At 55.4% G+C, this 15,610-nt stretch overlaps 5 protein-coding genes across 5 annotated transcripts; 2 read left to right on the top strand and 3 right to left on the bottom strand.

Annotated features, from left to right (window-relative positions):
• Positions 1–398: 398 nt before the first annotated feature.
• Positions 399–1,597, bottom strand: V2A60_009640 (Alpha/Beta hydrolase protein; the record flags this gene model as incomplete). The annotated part of the gene is made up of 2 exons (XM_083260905.1): positions 399–886; positions 1,015–1,597. 2 exons carry the CDS (start codon positions 1,595–1,597, stop codon positions 399–401), a joined length of 1,071 nt encoding a protein of 356 aa, XP_083117031.1.
• A 991-nt stretch (positions 1,598–2,588) lies between these two features.
• On the bottom strand, positions 2,589–3,956 carry V2A60_009639 (ICE2-domain-containing protein; the record flags this gene model as incomplete). The annotated part of the gene is made up of 2 exons (XM_083260904.1): positions 2,589–3,365; positions 3,423–3,956. 2 exons carry the CDS (start codon positions 3,954–3,956, stop codon positions 2,589–2,591), a joined length of 1,311 nt encoding a protein of 436 aa, XP_083117030.1.
• Positions 3,957–5,900: 1,944 nt separating this feature from the next.
• Positions 5,901–8,066, top strand: V2A60_009638 (M3 family metallopeptidase; the record flags this gene model as incomplete). The annotated part of the gene is made up of 2 exons (XM_083260903.1): positions 5,901–7,762; positions 7,820–8,066. 2 exons carry the CDS (start codon positions 5,901–5,903, stop codon positions 8,064–8,066), a joined length of 2,109 nt encoding a protein of 702 aa, XP_083117029.1.
• Positions 8,067–8,101: 35 nt separating this feature from the next.
• V2A60_009637 (uncharacterized protein) lies at positions 8,102–9,471 on the bottom strand (the record flags this gene model as incomplete). Its single annotated transcript, XM_083260902.1, has 3 exons — positions 8,102–8,549; positions 8,661–9,172; positions 9,232–9,471. The coding sequence occupies 3 exons, from the start codon at positions 9,469–9,471 to the stop codon at positions 8,102–8,104; spliced, it is 1,200 nt and encodes a 399-aa protein (XP_083117028.1).
• A 2,530-nt stretch (positions 9,472–12,001) lies between these two features.
• V2A60_009636 (transmembrane amino acid transporter protein-domain-containing protein) lies at positions 12,002–13,681 on the top strand (the record flags this gene model as incomplete). Its single annotated transcript, XM_083260901.1, has 3 exons — positions 12,002–12,912; positions 12,989–13,341; positions 13,410–13,681. 3 exons carry the CDS (start codon positions 12,002–12,004, stop codon positions 13,679–13,681), a joined length of 1,536 nt encoding a protein of 511 aa, XP_083117027.1.
• Between the last annotated feature and the right edge of the window lie 1,929 nt (positions 13,682–15,610).

Below are 15,610 nucleotides of genomic sequence, written 5' to 3'. Positions count from 1 at the left end.
TGCTTGCAACCGTTTCGGTTCTAGCTTTATTACCACCCAACAGCTCCGTAGGAAAAGGCTTTGCCACGACGAGATCAACACTTCGTTTCACCGTAAAAGCGTGCCTCTGCTTCCCGGATTCCTCTGAACGTCTCCGCTGACACCGGAATTCGGTGCCCAAAACCCCCCATCGTGGTCTGCTGACCACGGCATCTGGACCGGCGGCCCCTTAGCCGGACTCGCCGACGAGGCCGAGCGGCCGAGGTGCTGGACCCAGGAGCTCCGTGGCCGTTTGTTTACGCCCAGTGTCTCTTCTTGCATGTACATGTGTATATATATTCACCTAGCTCGTCCTGTCCGGGCTTCTTCCATCAGCGTTGTAGCATGGAAAGGGGGAAAAAACATCATTTCTTTTTGTTCTAGATCCGGGCCCTGCCGCTCTCCCTCTCTCGCGGCCCCCGCGCCACGGCGTCGACGAGGAACGCCACGGCGTCCGTCACCATGTCCTTGCTGAAGGCGTGGCCGACGTCGTCGTAGACCCTGCTGTCCACGCTCATCCCCCCGGCGTACCAGCCGCCGCCGCCGCTCGCGTCCGTCAGGACGTCCACCACCGGCTGGCCCACCGCGGGCGGCACCAGCTTGTCGCGGCCGCCCGAGCACAGCAGGAGGCGCTTGCCCGCGAGGCGGTGGCGGTCCAGGGCGCGGCGCACGCGGTCGCGGTCGGCGTCGCGCAGGGGCAGGCCCGGCACCGCGGCGTCGTCGGTGCCGAACAGCAGCCCCTTGGGGTCGTGCGCGGCGCACACCCGCACGAGGCTGGGCGGGAAGTGGCGCCCGCCGATGAAGCTGGCGCTGCCGCTTCCGGTGGTGGTTATCATGTTGCTGGCGGCAGCACGTGTGCTCATGAGGTCTTTTTTTTTTTTTGCCAAATTTCCGTTAGCATCAGCACAGGCATATTCAAAAGATTATGATGTAGACTGGGCTCAGTTTCAACATCTTTGGAGGGGGGCGGGGTCGGAGAAGGGTTTCCAAACGTACTCATGAAATCGGGACATCCCACAATCACCACGGCCGCGTCGATGCGATCCTCGCCCATCCACGCCTGCCAGGCGCTGTGCCCGCCGAGGCTCCAGCCGAGGCAGGCGTGCGCGTCGACGCGGACGCCGAGGTAGCCGTCGGTCAGGTCCATGAGGCCGGCCATGTCGGCGACGGCGCCCTTGACCATGCCCAGCATGTCGACGGCGTGCGTCTCGTTGCCCGCGTCCCAGGCCTCGTTGGCGGCGGCGCTGACGAGGCGCGTGCCGTGGTTGGGCATGTCAAAGGCCAGCGCGACGAGGCCCCGGGACCGGCTCGCCCGCTCGTCGGCGTGCCAGCCGGCGACGGCGCGCGAGGCAATGTCGGCCATCTGGCCGCGGTCGCGCGTGCGCGGGTGCAGCAGCCACAGGCAGGTCGTGGGCAGCGCCGGGGCCGTGCCGTCCGCTCCCGCTCCCGTCGCCCCCGCGGGGAGCTCGTCGAGCCCGTACACGTCGACGAGGAGGCCTGCCATGGGGATGGTGCGCCGGGAGACGGCCGGCATGGGCGGGAGGCCTCTTGTCTGGTACGGTGCTATGTTCTCGAGCATGGTGATGCAGAGCTGGTGCGGTTGCGTACCGTGCGTGGTGAGGGGATATGGTAGTTAGAGGGCCCGTTTGATATGACGGAGAGGGCGTGTGAAACCCGTGGAGTGCTCTCCGGTTATAGGGTAGCTGTGCCGAGGTGAAGTGAACACTGCGACAGATGGGAGAGATGGGGCTGTACGGATGCCAAATTGACTTTCGACAGACAGTACATCAGAAAATTGCACTCTCTCGGAATCAATGAACACTGGCATATGTGAAAGATTATGTACTATCCGGCTTGATCGCATGTCAGAGCGGGTGTTGTCCAACGTGTGGAGTAAAGATATGGTCAGCCACACCCACATTCACACTCACAGCGACCACACTTGGCAACAATATTAAAAAAAAGAGTAAAACAATTATTCCCGTTCCAAACTCCATTCGAAAAGAACAACAAAAACAAAACAAACATTACTATATCACCATTGCTATGCTCGGGGGAAGAAAAGACCATATCAACAAAAAAGCGGGAAAGAAAAAATTCCTAAAACCGTGATAAAACGCCACTCTGAAGCTTCTACAAAGCCTGATTTAAAGAAGACAAAGAGATAGAAAAAGTCTGCAGATCACCATTTTCCATGCCACCGTTCCCAAACCCAATGATTTTGAAGAGAAGAAGAAAAGATAATGTCCTATGTGCTATTGACAATGAGAAATAAGGGGCAGCCAAAAAAAAAAAAAAAACAATCATCATCTGGTGGGATGCGCTCTAAAACTTTGACGTGACAATTCATGTGATGCCATTGACGCTGAGAACGTTGACAACACCAGTCCAAAAGAATAGGCAACGTGCTGGGCTTGAGCTCGAAGAAAATGCCCGGAACCGATTGCTTGACAAAGACAGGTTGGTATCTTGCGGGGAAAACGAAAGCGAACGAAGAAGAAGCAGAAGGAGAAGGAGAAGAAGAAAGAAAAGAAAGAAAAGAAAGAAGAGAAAAGAAAAGAGGAATAGATTTAATCCACTTTCCAATGGTCTTGTTGCTCGGCGCCGAGGTAGAGCTCGACACCGTAGAGGACCATTGTGAGGCCAACATTGATCCAGCGCCAGTTGCTGCTGCCCGCGTCACCGGCTCTCAATGTCCAGCCATCCGGCCCTTCGCTGGCAGAAAAGTGCTGCAGCAGCAAGCTTGTGTAGACGGACACGAGGATGGATGGGGAGAACCAGCTGAGTATACCGAGAAAGACATTGGAGGCTTCGGTGTCGTCAAAGTCGGGATCCCGCAACAACGCTCTCGCGCCGAGGTCGCGGACCGAGGGGATGATGCGGGTGGCGCAGTAAAAGACGAGGAGTCTGTACGTGAGAGAAATGATGACGGACGGAGTAATTGTTTGGAAGGCGGCGTAGAGAAAGGCGAGCGACGAATGCATGGCGCTGGGCAGGGAGCTGAGGAGATGCATCACGGTCGAGTATGAGGCCATGATGATAGGCGGCAGAGGTGGAAACTCGGGCTGAGCGACGCCAATATCCTCGGGGTTAGCGGCCGGATCCGAGGGCATGTAGTCGGTAAAGATTTGGTAGACACAGAGAACGACGTAGGCAAAAAGTAGCGACGACTCGACAGGACTGCCGCGTCCACTCCCGATACCGTACGCACAGAGGAAGACGGCGGTAGTCATGGTGACACCGATGAGGGTGGCATCAAAGTTGCTGATTTGCGGGAATTGGGCGACGCGCCAGAGAAAGTAGACGGCACTGGCAATGATGGAAGCGGAGAAGACGAGGAGAACAATCTAGTGAGCATCTGGTTAGTTTTGGGAGGTCACAACAGGTTTGAACAAAACACTTACCACCCAGGTATCGCTACGTCCGCGGTTCACAAGCCAGCGGGTGATCTGGCCGGCGGCCTGGATGACGAGCAAGGTGCAGAAGCCCTCTAGCAGTTGGAAGATGGGGCCGGAGTAGCGGAGTATGTTGTCCCAGACGCCAAGGGTGACAGTCTCGAGCAGGCCATTCTTGCCAAAGAAGTAGTCGGACCAAGAGGAAGAGGAAGAAGAGGTGCTGGACTTGATGACGCCGCCGAGGGTGCGTTCGACCCAGCTCGAGTTGGGGGCGTCGATGGCGAACTGGCCGAGAGCCCAGATGAGCAGAGAGGGGATCACCACCCACTGGGAGAGGCGGAGGAAGGCATGGACGGACCAGGCGAAGCGCGACTTTTCGGGGATGGCGATACGGAGAGACGAGTAGGCAAAGTAGTAGACGAAGAGGGCGAGGCTGTAGGCGAGGCCCGAGTCCCGGCCACCGACATCGAAGGCGACGGGTATGGAGAGGACAATGGTGAAGAGGAAGATGGCGCTGAAGAGCACGCTGAATGTCCACCACATCGGAGCGACAGGAGAGCCGCCCGACGGAGGGTGGCCGTGTGATGAGGTGGTTTTTTCTGTAATAGTTGTGCTTCGTCGCTCGGGGGTGGTTTTTTTTAATTCCTCTCTTCCCCTCTCTATTCTTTGTTTGTACCTATTATGCAAGGGTCCACCGATCACAAGCTTGATGATTTCGGCGGAGCCTCAAGAATAGGGTTGTAGCCACAGCTGAACCGGGTCGATTTGGCGGTCGGGGGGTATTGTCGCGGCTGCTTGGTTGTGTGTCGATACGTTCGAATGAGCCGCGAGGAGGGGGGGGGGGGGGAGAAGGAGGAGGAGAGGGAGGAGATGAGGCGCGTTTGACAGATGCAGGTCGTGGCCAGTCAGGAAATTTCGGAGGTGGCAGAACCTTGTTGATTGGCAGCCCTGTGAAAATGTGATGGGCGGTCTACTTGCTTGCCAGCAGTACTTGGCCAAGAGGACACCGTGCTAAATCAAGCTGGGCGTTTTGATTAAACATGTGGTTTTTGCTGATAAGGGATAAGGTAGCTGTTTTTTTTTTCTTTTACGTGGCGCGGGTGGGAAGCTAAAGAGGAGGTACTAAGTAACGAGGTCAAGCTACCAAGGTAGTGGTACTGGGCCAGATAGGTGAAGCGGGCCATGTACCTGGATGTACATCTCGGTAGCGTCTTTCAAACAGATCAGCGGTTCAAGCTCCAAGGTTAGATGCCCCAGGCGTGCCAAGGGTACCTGACCAGCTGAAATCCTGCAGGTCGAAATGTATATCCAGGTACTTGTTTTAGCGTTGTCGCCCAGGCAGGTACCACTGGGTTCATCGCGTGACTGTTAGCGACACGCGACGGATAGAGTACGAGCCACACTACCAGCAGGCACGCCAACCTCGGGCTCTCTAGCCACAACAAAGCCACAAGCCGCGTTCGACCGCTAATCCATAAGTACTCCGTAAGTACTTGCGACGACGCCCTCCCTGATTGTTCGCCAGCAAGCCGCACACGGTCAAGTGACGGGTAATCATCTGCACATGGTCCAGCCATCATCGCGGCATTTCCGTCCTGTTTTCGCTACCCTCGTCGCATCCAGATCGATGCTCATCTTGCAGACCACACAGCCATGTACCTGCTGGCCTCTCTACTCACCATGGAGACCCGGCGAGCTTGCGCACACCTCGACTCGGTTGGCTGAAGTAGCACCCATGCATGCCATCCATGCCTTGGGCCCCAATACACCGTGTCACTGACAACCATTCACGAATTCACACCGAACTATACAGCTATTCGAACAATTTCATTCGGTGTAGCACCTCTTGCCGCGACATATGGGGGCGCTAGCCCTCTCAGTCCAGCCAACTATATCCTCGAGATGCCAGAGTCTCGTCCATGAGCCATCCTCTTCATGCTCAGCGAAAAAACCACGCTTCTGCCCGAAAATCATTTCCGCTTTTCATGTACAAACGACCCTCAGGGACCAGACAATAGAAGTCACCCAAATACACACGGCTGACAGTAGTACTCTTCACCTTCACCCCGCACTATGCTAACCGCTCCCCCGGGATCCCGGCACGTCAGCCTCGTCATCTTTTGCCCAGTATATCCCTCACTTGCTTGATATCATCGCTTTGACCAATTGAATTATTCCCGGGTGCGCTCACCTGCATATCTAGTGTCTACACAGCCACAGCGCTGATCGCCCCAGGGCCCAGGGTGAAGCGCCGCTCGTGTAAGTCGCGAAACTACTATAAAGGCACGACATGGCAGCTGCAAGACTCCCCGATAAACCTGAACCACAATTCAAGACTCAAAGGCCCTCTTTAGAAGCATCAAAACACACTCTCCAGCAATCTCGTAGTCTATGTCCAGATTGGAAGATTGCTGCAGTGCATCTCGCTCAGTTCTGCACCGTCTGTGGCCCGAAACTCCAGGCGGCGTCAGCTGCTGCTCTATTCCCATGTCTACCGCAGCCATTAGACGGCCCCCGCAGCCTCCCATCGATTTTGATGTCGAGCCGTCCTTCTTCGCCAGCGAGGCCGCAGAGCTCATCGCCGCCACCGGCCGGGTCTGGGACCAGGTCGCCGCTGTTCCCCTGGAGGACGCCACCTTTGCCAGCGCCGTGCTGCCCATCCTCCGCGACGAGGATGCCAGGAGCCAGCGTGCCGGATGGCTGGACTGGTTTCGCTCCACGTCGCCCCGTGCGGCCATCCGGGAGGCCTCGCTCCAGTTCAACCAGGCCATGAAGGACGACGCCAACCAGCGCTGTGCCCGCGCCGACGTGTTCCGCGTCGTCGACGCTGCGTGGCGCAGGCAGGAACATCTCGGCCAGGACGACCAGCTCTGTCTCGAGCGCGTGCGGCACGAGTTTCTGGAGAGCGGCCTCGGCGTCGCGGACCCGGCGGCCCGGGCCCGCGCCGCGGAGATCCACGCCGCGCTGCCCAGGCTCACGCGCGAGTACATCACCAACCTCGACAGCGACACTTCGGGGATCTGGCTCACCGTGGAGGAGCTCGCCGGCGTGCCCCAGCACACCCTCGACCGCTGGAAGGCCGACGGCCACAGGCGCTGGGTGGACCGCAGACTGCCCAACATCAACGCTGTGATGAAGGGCGCCGACCGCGCGGAAACGCGCCGCAAGGTGTGGATGGACTATGAGAACCGCGTGGCGGGTAAAAACGATGTGCTGCTCAAGGAGATCCTGCTGCTTCGCCACGAGCTGTCTCGCATCCTGGGCCTGAAGAACTGGGCAGAGTACCGCGAGCCGTACAGACTCGTGTCTACGGCCGAGGCGCTACAGTTCCTGCACAATGTCAGGGCCAACTTGGTCGACGTCGGAAGCCGCGACGTCGAGTCACTGGCGGCTATCAAGGAAAAGCATCTGATCGAACAAGGAATACCCGTTTCGGGCGAGAGTAGGAAGCTGTTTCTCTGGGACAAGCAGTATTACAAGGAACGGGCCCTACGGGCCGGGTTCCACGTCGACATGGAAAAAGTAGCCGAATACTTCCCCTTCACCGGCTGTCTCCATCGGCTGCTGGCTCTGTTTGAGGCTCTGTTCTCTCTCAAGATCGAACCGGCCCAAGTCAGCACCTGGCACCCCGACGTCCACGCCTTTACCGTCTGGGACAATGACGCTGCGGACGGCAACTTTGACTTTGTCGGGTACATGTACCTCGACCCCTTCCCGCGCGACCACAAATACGGACACAAGGGCCACATTGGCATCCGGAGCACCTTTGTCGTGCCGCCCGACGGCGCGCGCAACGCGCCCGTGAGCGTCGTCGTCGCCAACTACACCCCGCCCGGCCCGTCCCGGCCGAGCCTGCTGCAGCCGCGCGAGACGGTGTCGCTGTTCCACGAGCTCGGCCACGCGCTGCACCACCTCCTGGCGCGCAGCGCGCACCGGCGCACGCACGGCGCCGCGATGCCGCGCGACTTTGTCGAGATCCCGAGCGTCATGCTCGAGCACGTCTTCTGGAGCCCCGAGGTCGTGCGCGCCGTCTCGGGGCACTACACAGACGAGGCCGCGAAGCTGCCGGACGCGCTGCTCGCGCCGCTGCTGCAGAGCCGGTGGGCGTACGCGTCCCTCGGCGACGTGGACAGCCTGCTGCTCGCCGTCTTCGACATGAGGATCCACACGCCGGAGAGCGCCGACGAGATCCGCAACATGGACATGGCGGCCGAGTTCAACGTGCTGCGCCGCGAGCTGGGGCTGGTGAGCGGACCGGAGGAGCAGGGCCTGGGGTGGGATGCCGTCAAGTCCTTTTGCCGGTACCGTTTCCCGATTGGCTACGCGGCATCATACTACGCCTACGTGCTGTAAGTGAAAGTGTACCGGCTCATTTGATGTGTGCAAGGCTGACGGACCGTGTCTAGTTCCCATGCGTATAGCTACGACATCTTTGAGGCCAAGTTCCGGCCATATATGCCTACAAAAGCAGCCGAAGCTATAGCTGATCTGGTGAGCGCAGAGTTGCGCAACGAATTCAAGCGCTACAGGCGCGAGATACTGGAGCCGGGATCCAATATTCGCTCTCTGAACAGCCTGCTCGCTGGGTATCTGGGTCGTGAGCCTAGCAGTGCGCCATATCTGGACATGGTAAAGTCATCCACGAGTCTATGATGTAAAGCGAAAAGATAGGCTCTTCTCTACGTGTCTCATTCTGTAAAGAGAGATGCCAGAATGCTCGCCTTGAGCCATAATTTGTCCTTTTTCCACCCTCGGACAATGAGCTGCACGCCGAGCGCCATCGCTTCTCGGGCAACTTGAAGCGGCGCGGGAAGAGCACTCCCCGGTGCCCGGCGATTGAACCACGTAATGAGGAAAACCCCGACATGCATGGCGACCCGGAAAGCCACCGTATCGCTGACGGGACCGTAGCCCGCGATGAAGCCTTCCATGGCGGACAAGGCGGCCCTGACCCCCTTGAAGTGGTTCCTTTCGCACATGTCGCCAATCATGCCGCCAATGTCGAATGCGCGAGGCCCGAATTGGCAAGACTCCCAATCTATAATAGCGAGACGCTTGTCGCTGCTGCCTCCACGGCTCTTGTCGTTATTGTCCGCATCGCCAGCTGGGGCGAGGAGGCTTGATGGAACAAGGATACTGAGAGTAGCATGTAAGAAAAATGCCAATCAATGGTCAAGACAAGTAGAAAACAAACGAGATATGACGGAACAAAACGGCGGCAGAAAATGAATCAGATAAATAACATACTTTCCGGACCAAAAGTCAGCATGGATCACACCCCACCCATCCTCTTCATCGTTCAGGCCTGGCACTCGCTGGAACTCCTGCTGTGCCATGTCTCTGAAGAGGTGCAGAGTCGCGGCATGGGGCTCGTAGATGTCCGGAAATCTCTCGAGCACCTGGATGAAAGAGTCGCAAGTGACGCGGGCCTTTAGCCTGCGCATGCCCTCATTCTTGGCCACTTGCTGAGCAAAGGACCGCTGCGCCGGCTGGACCGCCCACTGGTGAAAGCGACGCAGCCACCCGCCGGCCGCCCTCCCGACGTCTGCGAGCTGTGTCTGTGATACCCTGAGATCCGCGGACGGCGTGTCGAGGATCACGCGCAGATCCAACACATCCCGAATCTCTTGCAGCACCTGGATGTTGGCGGCGGGGTCGAAGTGGTAGAGCCGGGGAGACAGCGCCGAGAATGAGTCACCCGAGGCATCTGTTACGGCGGGAAAGCTATTCAGGGCTTGCAGAGCGTACACTTCAAATCGCTGCAGGCCAATTTTTTTTTAGTAATTGGCCAAGAGAGGATCGGAAAGGGTTGACCAACGCAACGGGAAACATCAATGGCGAAATCCTTGTTCAGGGCTACATAGCTGGTTGTGTGCTTGATAATGACCGTCTGCTCCTGGGTTTCAGGCAGAGCTGTGGTAAGGCATCCACGAAAGGTAAAGTTTGTCGTGCCACTGAGCAGCGGCTCTAGGTGAGAACATGCGAATGATGTGGCTGAGAGCTCGCGCACAATGGATGCGACGAGTCGCTCCTTTGCATCGGGTTCCAGTGGTGCCATGCTGTGTAGATGGAGGATGAAAGTATTAGTGGCAGCCACCATACTGGTGGTCAGCAGGCTAGACTATCTCCATCTCGAGAGAGTTGCAATGGGGTTCGGAGGCATATACGAGTTACGATTGGGATCCCCCATCCATGTATCGCGAGTATCTGTAAGAAATGATCAAAATGAGAAAACGCTGCTATCAACATAGCTCGACGCCTGTCCTGTTATGTTGAAACGCCAATATGCCGATTCTGGTTAAGGCCTCCCCGCAATCTGTGATATCTTGTGTAGCCCCTCCGGAAAGCTGGTAGGTAGCAAGCGAGTCTCTCTACCTCAGCTGGCATTTGCTCGGCTCGAGTTTGTCGAGGGAAGAACAAAATTCTGCTTCCGGGCCCGAAATTGTCATTCGTCGGTTCGTCGGTAAATTCGACACCAGTCGCTAGTATTGTATTGCAAGCGACGGGGGCGCTGGGAGTCGATGCAAGACACACGCACAAAGGGTCGACCCCAGGGTCCCGCATGCAGCGAAACATGGGAATCTGCGGAAGCACGATGGCGCAAACTCACAACAACCTTGTTCCAAAGCAAGGGTCTGTATCCGTACCAAATGGCGACACCGCAGTCTGCCGCGCACCAACGCACAGGCGCTGGCATAAATGACCGACGATCCTGGGTACGAAGGGTTTTTTTTTCTTTGAAAAACCAACTGTCAAGCAGCTGAATCCCGACTCCCGGCCCCCGACGGCCGACCGCTCCAGACTATGGCGTGCTCTGGTGTTGCGGCGCTAATGGTTCAGAAAGTTGGCTCTGATGCATCAAGCTGATAGGTGCTGATAAGAAACTGCGTATTGCGTGATGGAACGCGACGACGGCGGTCCCGAATAATGACGACTGTTGGTCAAGCACATGAAATTTGGTAGCGTGACAAGTTGCCAAGTCGACGCTGGTTGGTATCTTGTTGATCGAGGCTTAGCAGCCAACCTGCGTTTGTTCGGGAGGAATCTAGAGGGCCAGGTAAGCCATGCAAGGTACTCGGATGGGTAAACCTTAGTAAAGGTAAAAGACAGCAAGAGGTGCACAAACGACGAATCAGGCTTTCGAACATCAGCTGTACTACGATAGTATCATGATTCTCGTTTTTGGTTGCTTATTTGCTCCCTTGTTCATGATCGGTCGCTTTCTCGTCTGTCTGCCAAAAGCCAGCTGAGTATTAATTCAGGCTCTGTTTGCTTGCCAGCCGCCAGCTGCCAGCTGCCAGTTGCCAGCCGCCAGCAGCAAAATTTCAATTTTCAAATAACGGGGACTTCTCCATTGTACTTCTCCATGCTCTCCATCTCACCATCACATCGACAAATGAAAGGGCTGCAGCAGCGCTGCCTATGTAGAGTTAATGTCATCATCTCGTTAGAATTCGACCAGACACCGGCCTAGCCGACACGGGAAACCGAAAAAGACCATTGGGCCGGCCGTGTGCAGCCTCACTGCTCGCCTCAGATCCGCTAATCCACTAGTTGGCCATGCGCTACTCTCCTGTGCATCTCACTAAACTTTGTGTGTATCTGCTTGCCAGCCTGTCCCTGTCTGGCCTGCTTAGCCTGAGCCGCCCAGCCGCCACTTCTGACATGCAGGGCAGGAGAGAATTGGCACTGTGCTGCGCTGACAATGTTGAGAAAACGGCCGAATACTATGACATGAACTACACAAGTTTCACGGTGGGCTTTGATGCAAGCGAAACATGCCACCGCCTCAGCATCGCCAAGCAGGCACATCAAGAGCGCCTTCGGGACGAAGCGACTCGGCGAGGCGTTCAAACTCAGCACTCAGTTGACCAGCGGCGCAGCCAAGAAACCAACTCGGAGCAAAACCAGCGAAACAGGTGCACTGTATAGAAAACTTTGCGAAGCCTCAGCAGCCACGCCAGCCCGCTATATCCACATGGCGCCGCCCACTGTGGGGGTTCCTCGGGCGCATTTACAGGGGCACTCAAGACGTCATCGCAACCTTTACGTTGCGCAGCGACAACACTATTCGCTGCTTCAATGGGCGGCCAGAGCCTTCCTAGTCAACCGCCAAAGGGCCGCTTGCTGGGGTTAGCTGCAGCACTCTTGCTGTATGTACAATGAGTGAGACGGCGGCGATTCCTGCCTGTGGAATGCAGTCGGCGGTTGAGAAGACTGTTTTTAAACTTGGGTGGCCCCAGTTCTTGAGACATCGTGGTCTTGTTGTCTCGCCATTCCGTTTTCATTCCCAGCGCCCTTTGCAGAACCGCTTACGGTCTCACCACACAACTCTGGGTCAATCGGTCGGTATTAGTGCATCTCGCAGTTAGAATACCACTGCGCATGCAGACGAGCAACATCTTTATCGTTCTTCACTCTTTCGCCTCTTGAGATTCTACCAAGTAGTTCCGCGACGCCGCTGTCCTTGGTTCACAAAAGTCGCGAATGCTCCGAATCTATTAGTTGCTTTGCGGCCGCTCCAGCTCGCACATACCCCGCCAAGCAAGCATCCGAACCAAACGAGACGACGGATAATAGCATTTCAAATGTCTGAAAAGTCGTTGAAAGCGTCCTCCCCCCCGGACCTCGAGGCTACCAACACAGCCATAACAACCGGCTCATCTAGATGGGCCTCCATCTTTGGTGGTAAAGATGTCGTCGTTGGCTCGCGCATTGCGCCCTTGCCAGACTACCTGAAAAGCGACAGTACTGATCATCTCGAAACTGCCTCGGAGATTCTCGACCGGCAACTGGCAGCAGAGGATGGTGCAGCCATTCAGTATCGCACATGCTCCTGGCAAAAAACTGCGGCTCTACTGTTTAGCGAGTACATTTGCTTGGCCATTATGAGTTTTCCGTGGTCGTACCGCTATCTGGGCCTAATTCCCGGACTTATCTTGACGGTCGTGGTTGCCGCACTGGTTTTGTACACGAGTCTGATTATGTGGAAGTTTTGTCTGCGCCACCCAGAGATCCGTGATGTGTGCGACTTGGGTCAGACTCTATTTTGGGGCAAGAAATGGGCATGGTGGGGAACGGCCATCATGTTCATCCTCAACAACACCTTTATCCAAGGCCTTCACGTTCTTGTGGGTGCCAAGTACCTCAACACCATGACGGAGAGCGACACGATTGGCGGATGCCGAACGGTGGAATTCTCGATCCTGGTGACGTTTATCTGCTGGATCGGATCCCTCCCTCGCACGTTTGAAATGATGTCCAAGCTTGGCACTGCGTCTGCAGCCTTTACCTTTATTTCCGTTCTCCTGGCAGCCATCTTTGCAGGCATCCAAAGCGGTCCACCTGCAAAGGCTGGCAGCGGTGATGTCGTGTACGATCTGTTCCCCAATGCAAGCGTCACCTTCGTTCAAGGCATGGCAGCTTTCCTCAATATCAGCTACACCTTTATTGGACAGATTACCCTCCCTAGTTTCATTGCGGAAATGCGCGACCCTCGGTGAGTCCAACATGCTGTCGACTGGTGTGCTGATTGCATGACGCTAACGTTTCCTTCCTTTTCTTTTTCTTTCTAGCGAGTTTCCTAAGTCGCTTTGGGCTTGCACGATTGCTGAGATCATTGTATTCTGCGTCGTTGGTGGAGTCATGTATGTGTTTGTTGGAAACAACTACATGACTGCGCCGGCCTTTGGGTCTCTACAGGACCTGTACAAGAAGATTTCGTTTTCGTTCATGATCCCTACCCTCATTTTCCTCGGCTGTCTGTATGCGTCGGTGACGTGCCGATTCGTATTCTTCCGCCTATTCCGCAATTCTCGCCATCTGAACGACCACACTGTTGTTGGATGGGGCTCATGGGCTGGTATTCTGCTCATTACTTGGATCGCGGCATTCTTGATCTCGCAGGTGATTCCCTTCTTTTCATCACGTAAGTTCCCCCACTTCATGAAAAAAACGAGAAAATGGCTTGGACCAGGGACTAACGGCACAATGCAGTTCTGTCGGTTATGTCTTCGTTGTTTGACAGCTGGTTCGGCTTCATCTTTTGGGGTGTGGCCTATTTCCGTATGCGGCAGGTGGACCGGGAAGATGGAAAGAAGGAGAACAAGATTGTCGACTGGCTTTCCAACGGCCTCAATGTACTCATCATTCTCACTGGCATCATGTTCCTGACAGTAGGAACATATGCCAGTGTGCAGGGCATCATTGACTCGTTTGAGGCACACGAGGTACCCGGCGTGTTCTCGTGTGCCAGCAACGGCTCGTGAGGCAGCATGCTTGGAAGGAGCGGTGCGGGTTACATATTGCATTGTTTGTGCATATCTTGGTTGCATATCTTGGTTGCGCGTTGTCATTATTATGAGGGGACGTACTCGGATGATTGCGAATACTGAACACTAGGTGCCATGGAAGCCGTATGGCTACCAGAAAAACGAGCGGCAGTGGGCTGCAGCGTATACGATCCCAAGGCCTAGACCGGGGCCGATGCCAGATTTGAATACATCAGGGACCATTTTCGGTACCCCCAGCTTTGTTTCCCATGCTATGACGTAGATGACGAATGTAAGAGAGCTCGAGGGAAGCAAGGTAGTAGAGGGCATATGATTTGGGCTAACTACCTAGTATTTGCCAAAATTTCCTGTCCCGGTCATGTTCTTGAGCCGTAGCTACCTAGGTGGATGACTTGAAGGTATCCCTTGTCTGCCATGTTGCGCTGGGACGGGCACTTGATCAAAGCGCCCTTGTCGCTTGACAGACTGAAAAAAAAGCAAAAAGGGAAAAATGAAAAAATGAAGAAAAAGAAAAACAGTTCCCAACAAAACAAATCTGCCAGTCCAATGTACGTACTCTGGTGCTAGTGATTCGGAGCGTCAGATGCCGAATGAGCAGATGTCTTCCCCCATGCTCCAGCCACGGCCAGCAAAGAGAGAGAGAGAGTAGAGCGATACAGCACCATCCCCCGCTGTAGATGGCCCCACCGATCCCTGTGCTCCTCGAACGGTGGAGCAACGTACAGAGCCATTGTGCGGAAAAAAGACGCCACTTTGGGGATTGAACTTGTAATAATAAGTACGGAGTAAGTAATGTGTGGTCCAGTGGCTCGAGTGGCTCGTTACTTTCCTATTATCCAGTTCAGTTCAGTGGCTCAATGATTTGAGGTTACTTGGACGCACTCTGCCACTGTAAGTACTTGGGTTCCTCCTCTCTACGGAGTATTGGCAACGCGTTCTGCCACAACAACTTTTCCTGGTCGCGTTCAAAGGCCCGGGTTGCCGCTTTCTCGTCGAGGCCAGCACGGTACTCGGCCAGGGCTTCTTTGAGGCGGCCTTTTAACTTGATCTGCTCAACCCGGAGAACGTGTTCGTACCACCTAGAAAGCCACCCAAGGAGGCCGATGAAGAGGAGGCTGATGAAGAGGGTGACGACGACGGGGAGCATGGTCTGTGTTGTTGCTGCTGCTTCTACTCCTGCTGCAGGTGATGGCGGTGTGTGGTGATGGCGGTGGTGCTGTTGCTGTTGCTACTGCTGCTCTTCATATTTTTCTTGTAAAAGTCATGATAGTGGACAAATTTGGGAAACTCCATCGTCGAGGGTCTACTACCTAGGTAGCTAGTGAGAGGAAGGAACTGACGGGCACTCCTTCCTAACATTATGACAGTAATGAAGGAGGAAAGTGTCCTGTTCTCTCTCTACTTCCCTACACTTGTTGCCACCTACTGTAAGTTAAGTAGTACCTACTTACTTAGGCACCTACCTACTTATATGCCTGTCTAACCAAGATAACATAAGTACTCCGTACAACTTAAGTGAACTACCTTCCCTATCCTTGAACGTCCCTGAAATTCCCATCAACCTTCTTCTCGCAGCTGTCCAAGCACCACAGCCAGTCAGGTACTCCGTACTCCGTACCTACTAACCTTACTTGACCTACCAAGGGGCCACTAACAGTAAGTATTCAAGTACCTTATTAGGCATGTAGGCCACCCACCAGTCAGTACTTGCAGCACAGCCGCCTCTCTGACCTGTACTTGACCACTTTATTCCTCCTTTTTCATCCCTAGCCCTCAACCACCTCCACCACCCCAATCGTTTCCCATCCATCATATATCTTGTATTCTGCTATTCTAGCAAAGCAAAAAAGCCAATCCTTATAAATCTTCTTACCGCGTATCCTACTGCCATTCCGCCCTGGCCTC

This window comes from Cordyceps javanica, chromosome 7 (assembly GCF_051103115.1).
Source record: "Cordyceps javanica chromosome 7, complete sequence".
Classification (NCBI taxonomy): domain Eukaryota; kingdom Fungi; phylum Ascomycota; class Sordariomycetes; order Hypocreales; family Cordycipitaceae; genus Cordyceps; species Cordyceps javanica.
The sequence above is the reverse complement of the archived record's forward strand: the minus strand, read 5'-3'. Positions and strand labels throughout refer to the sequence as shown.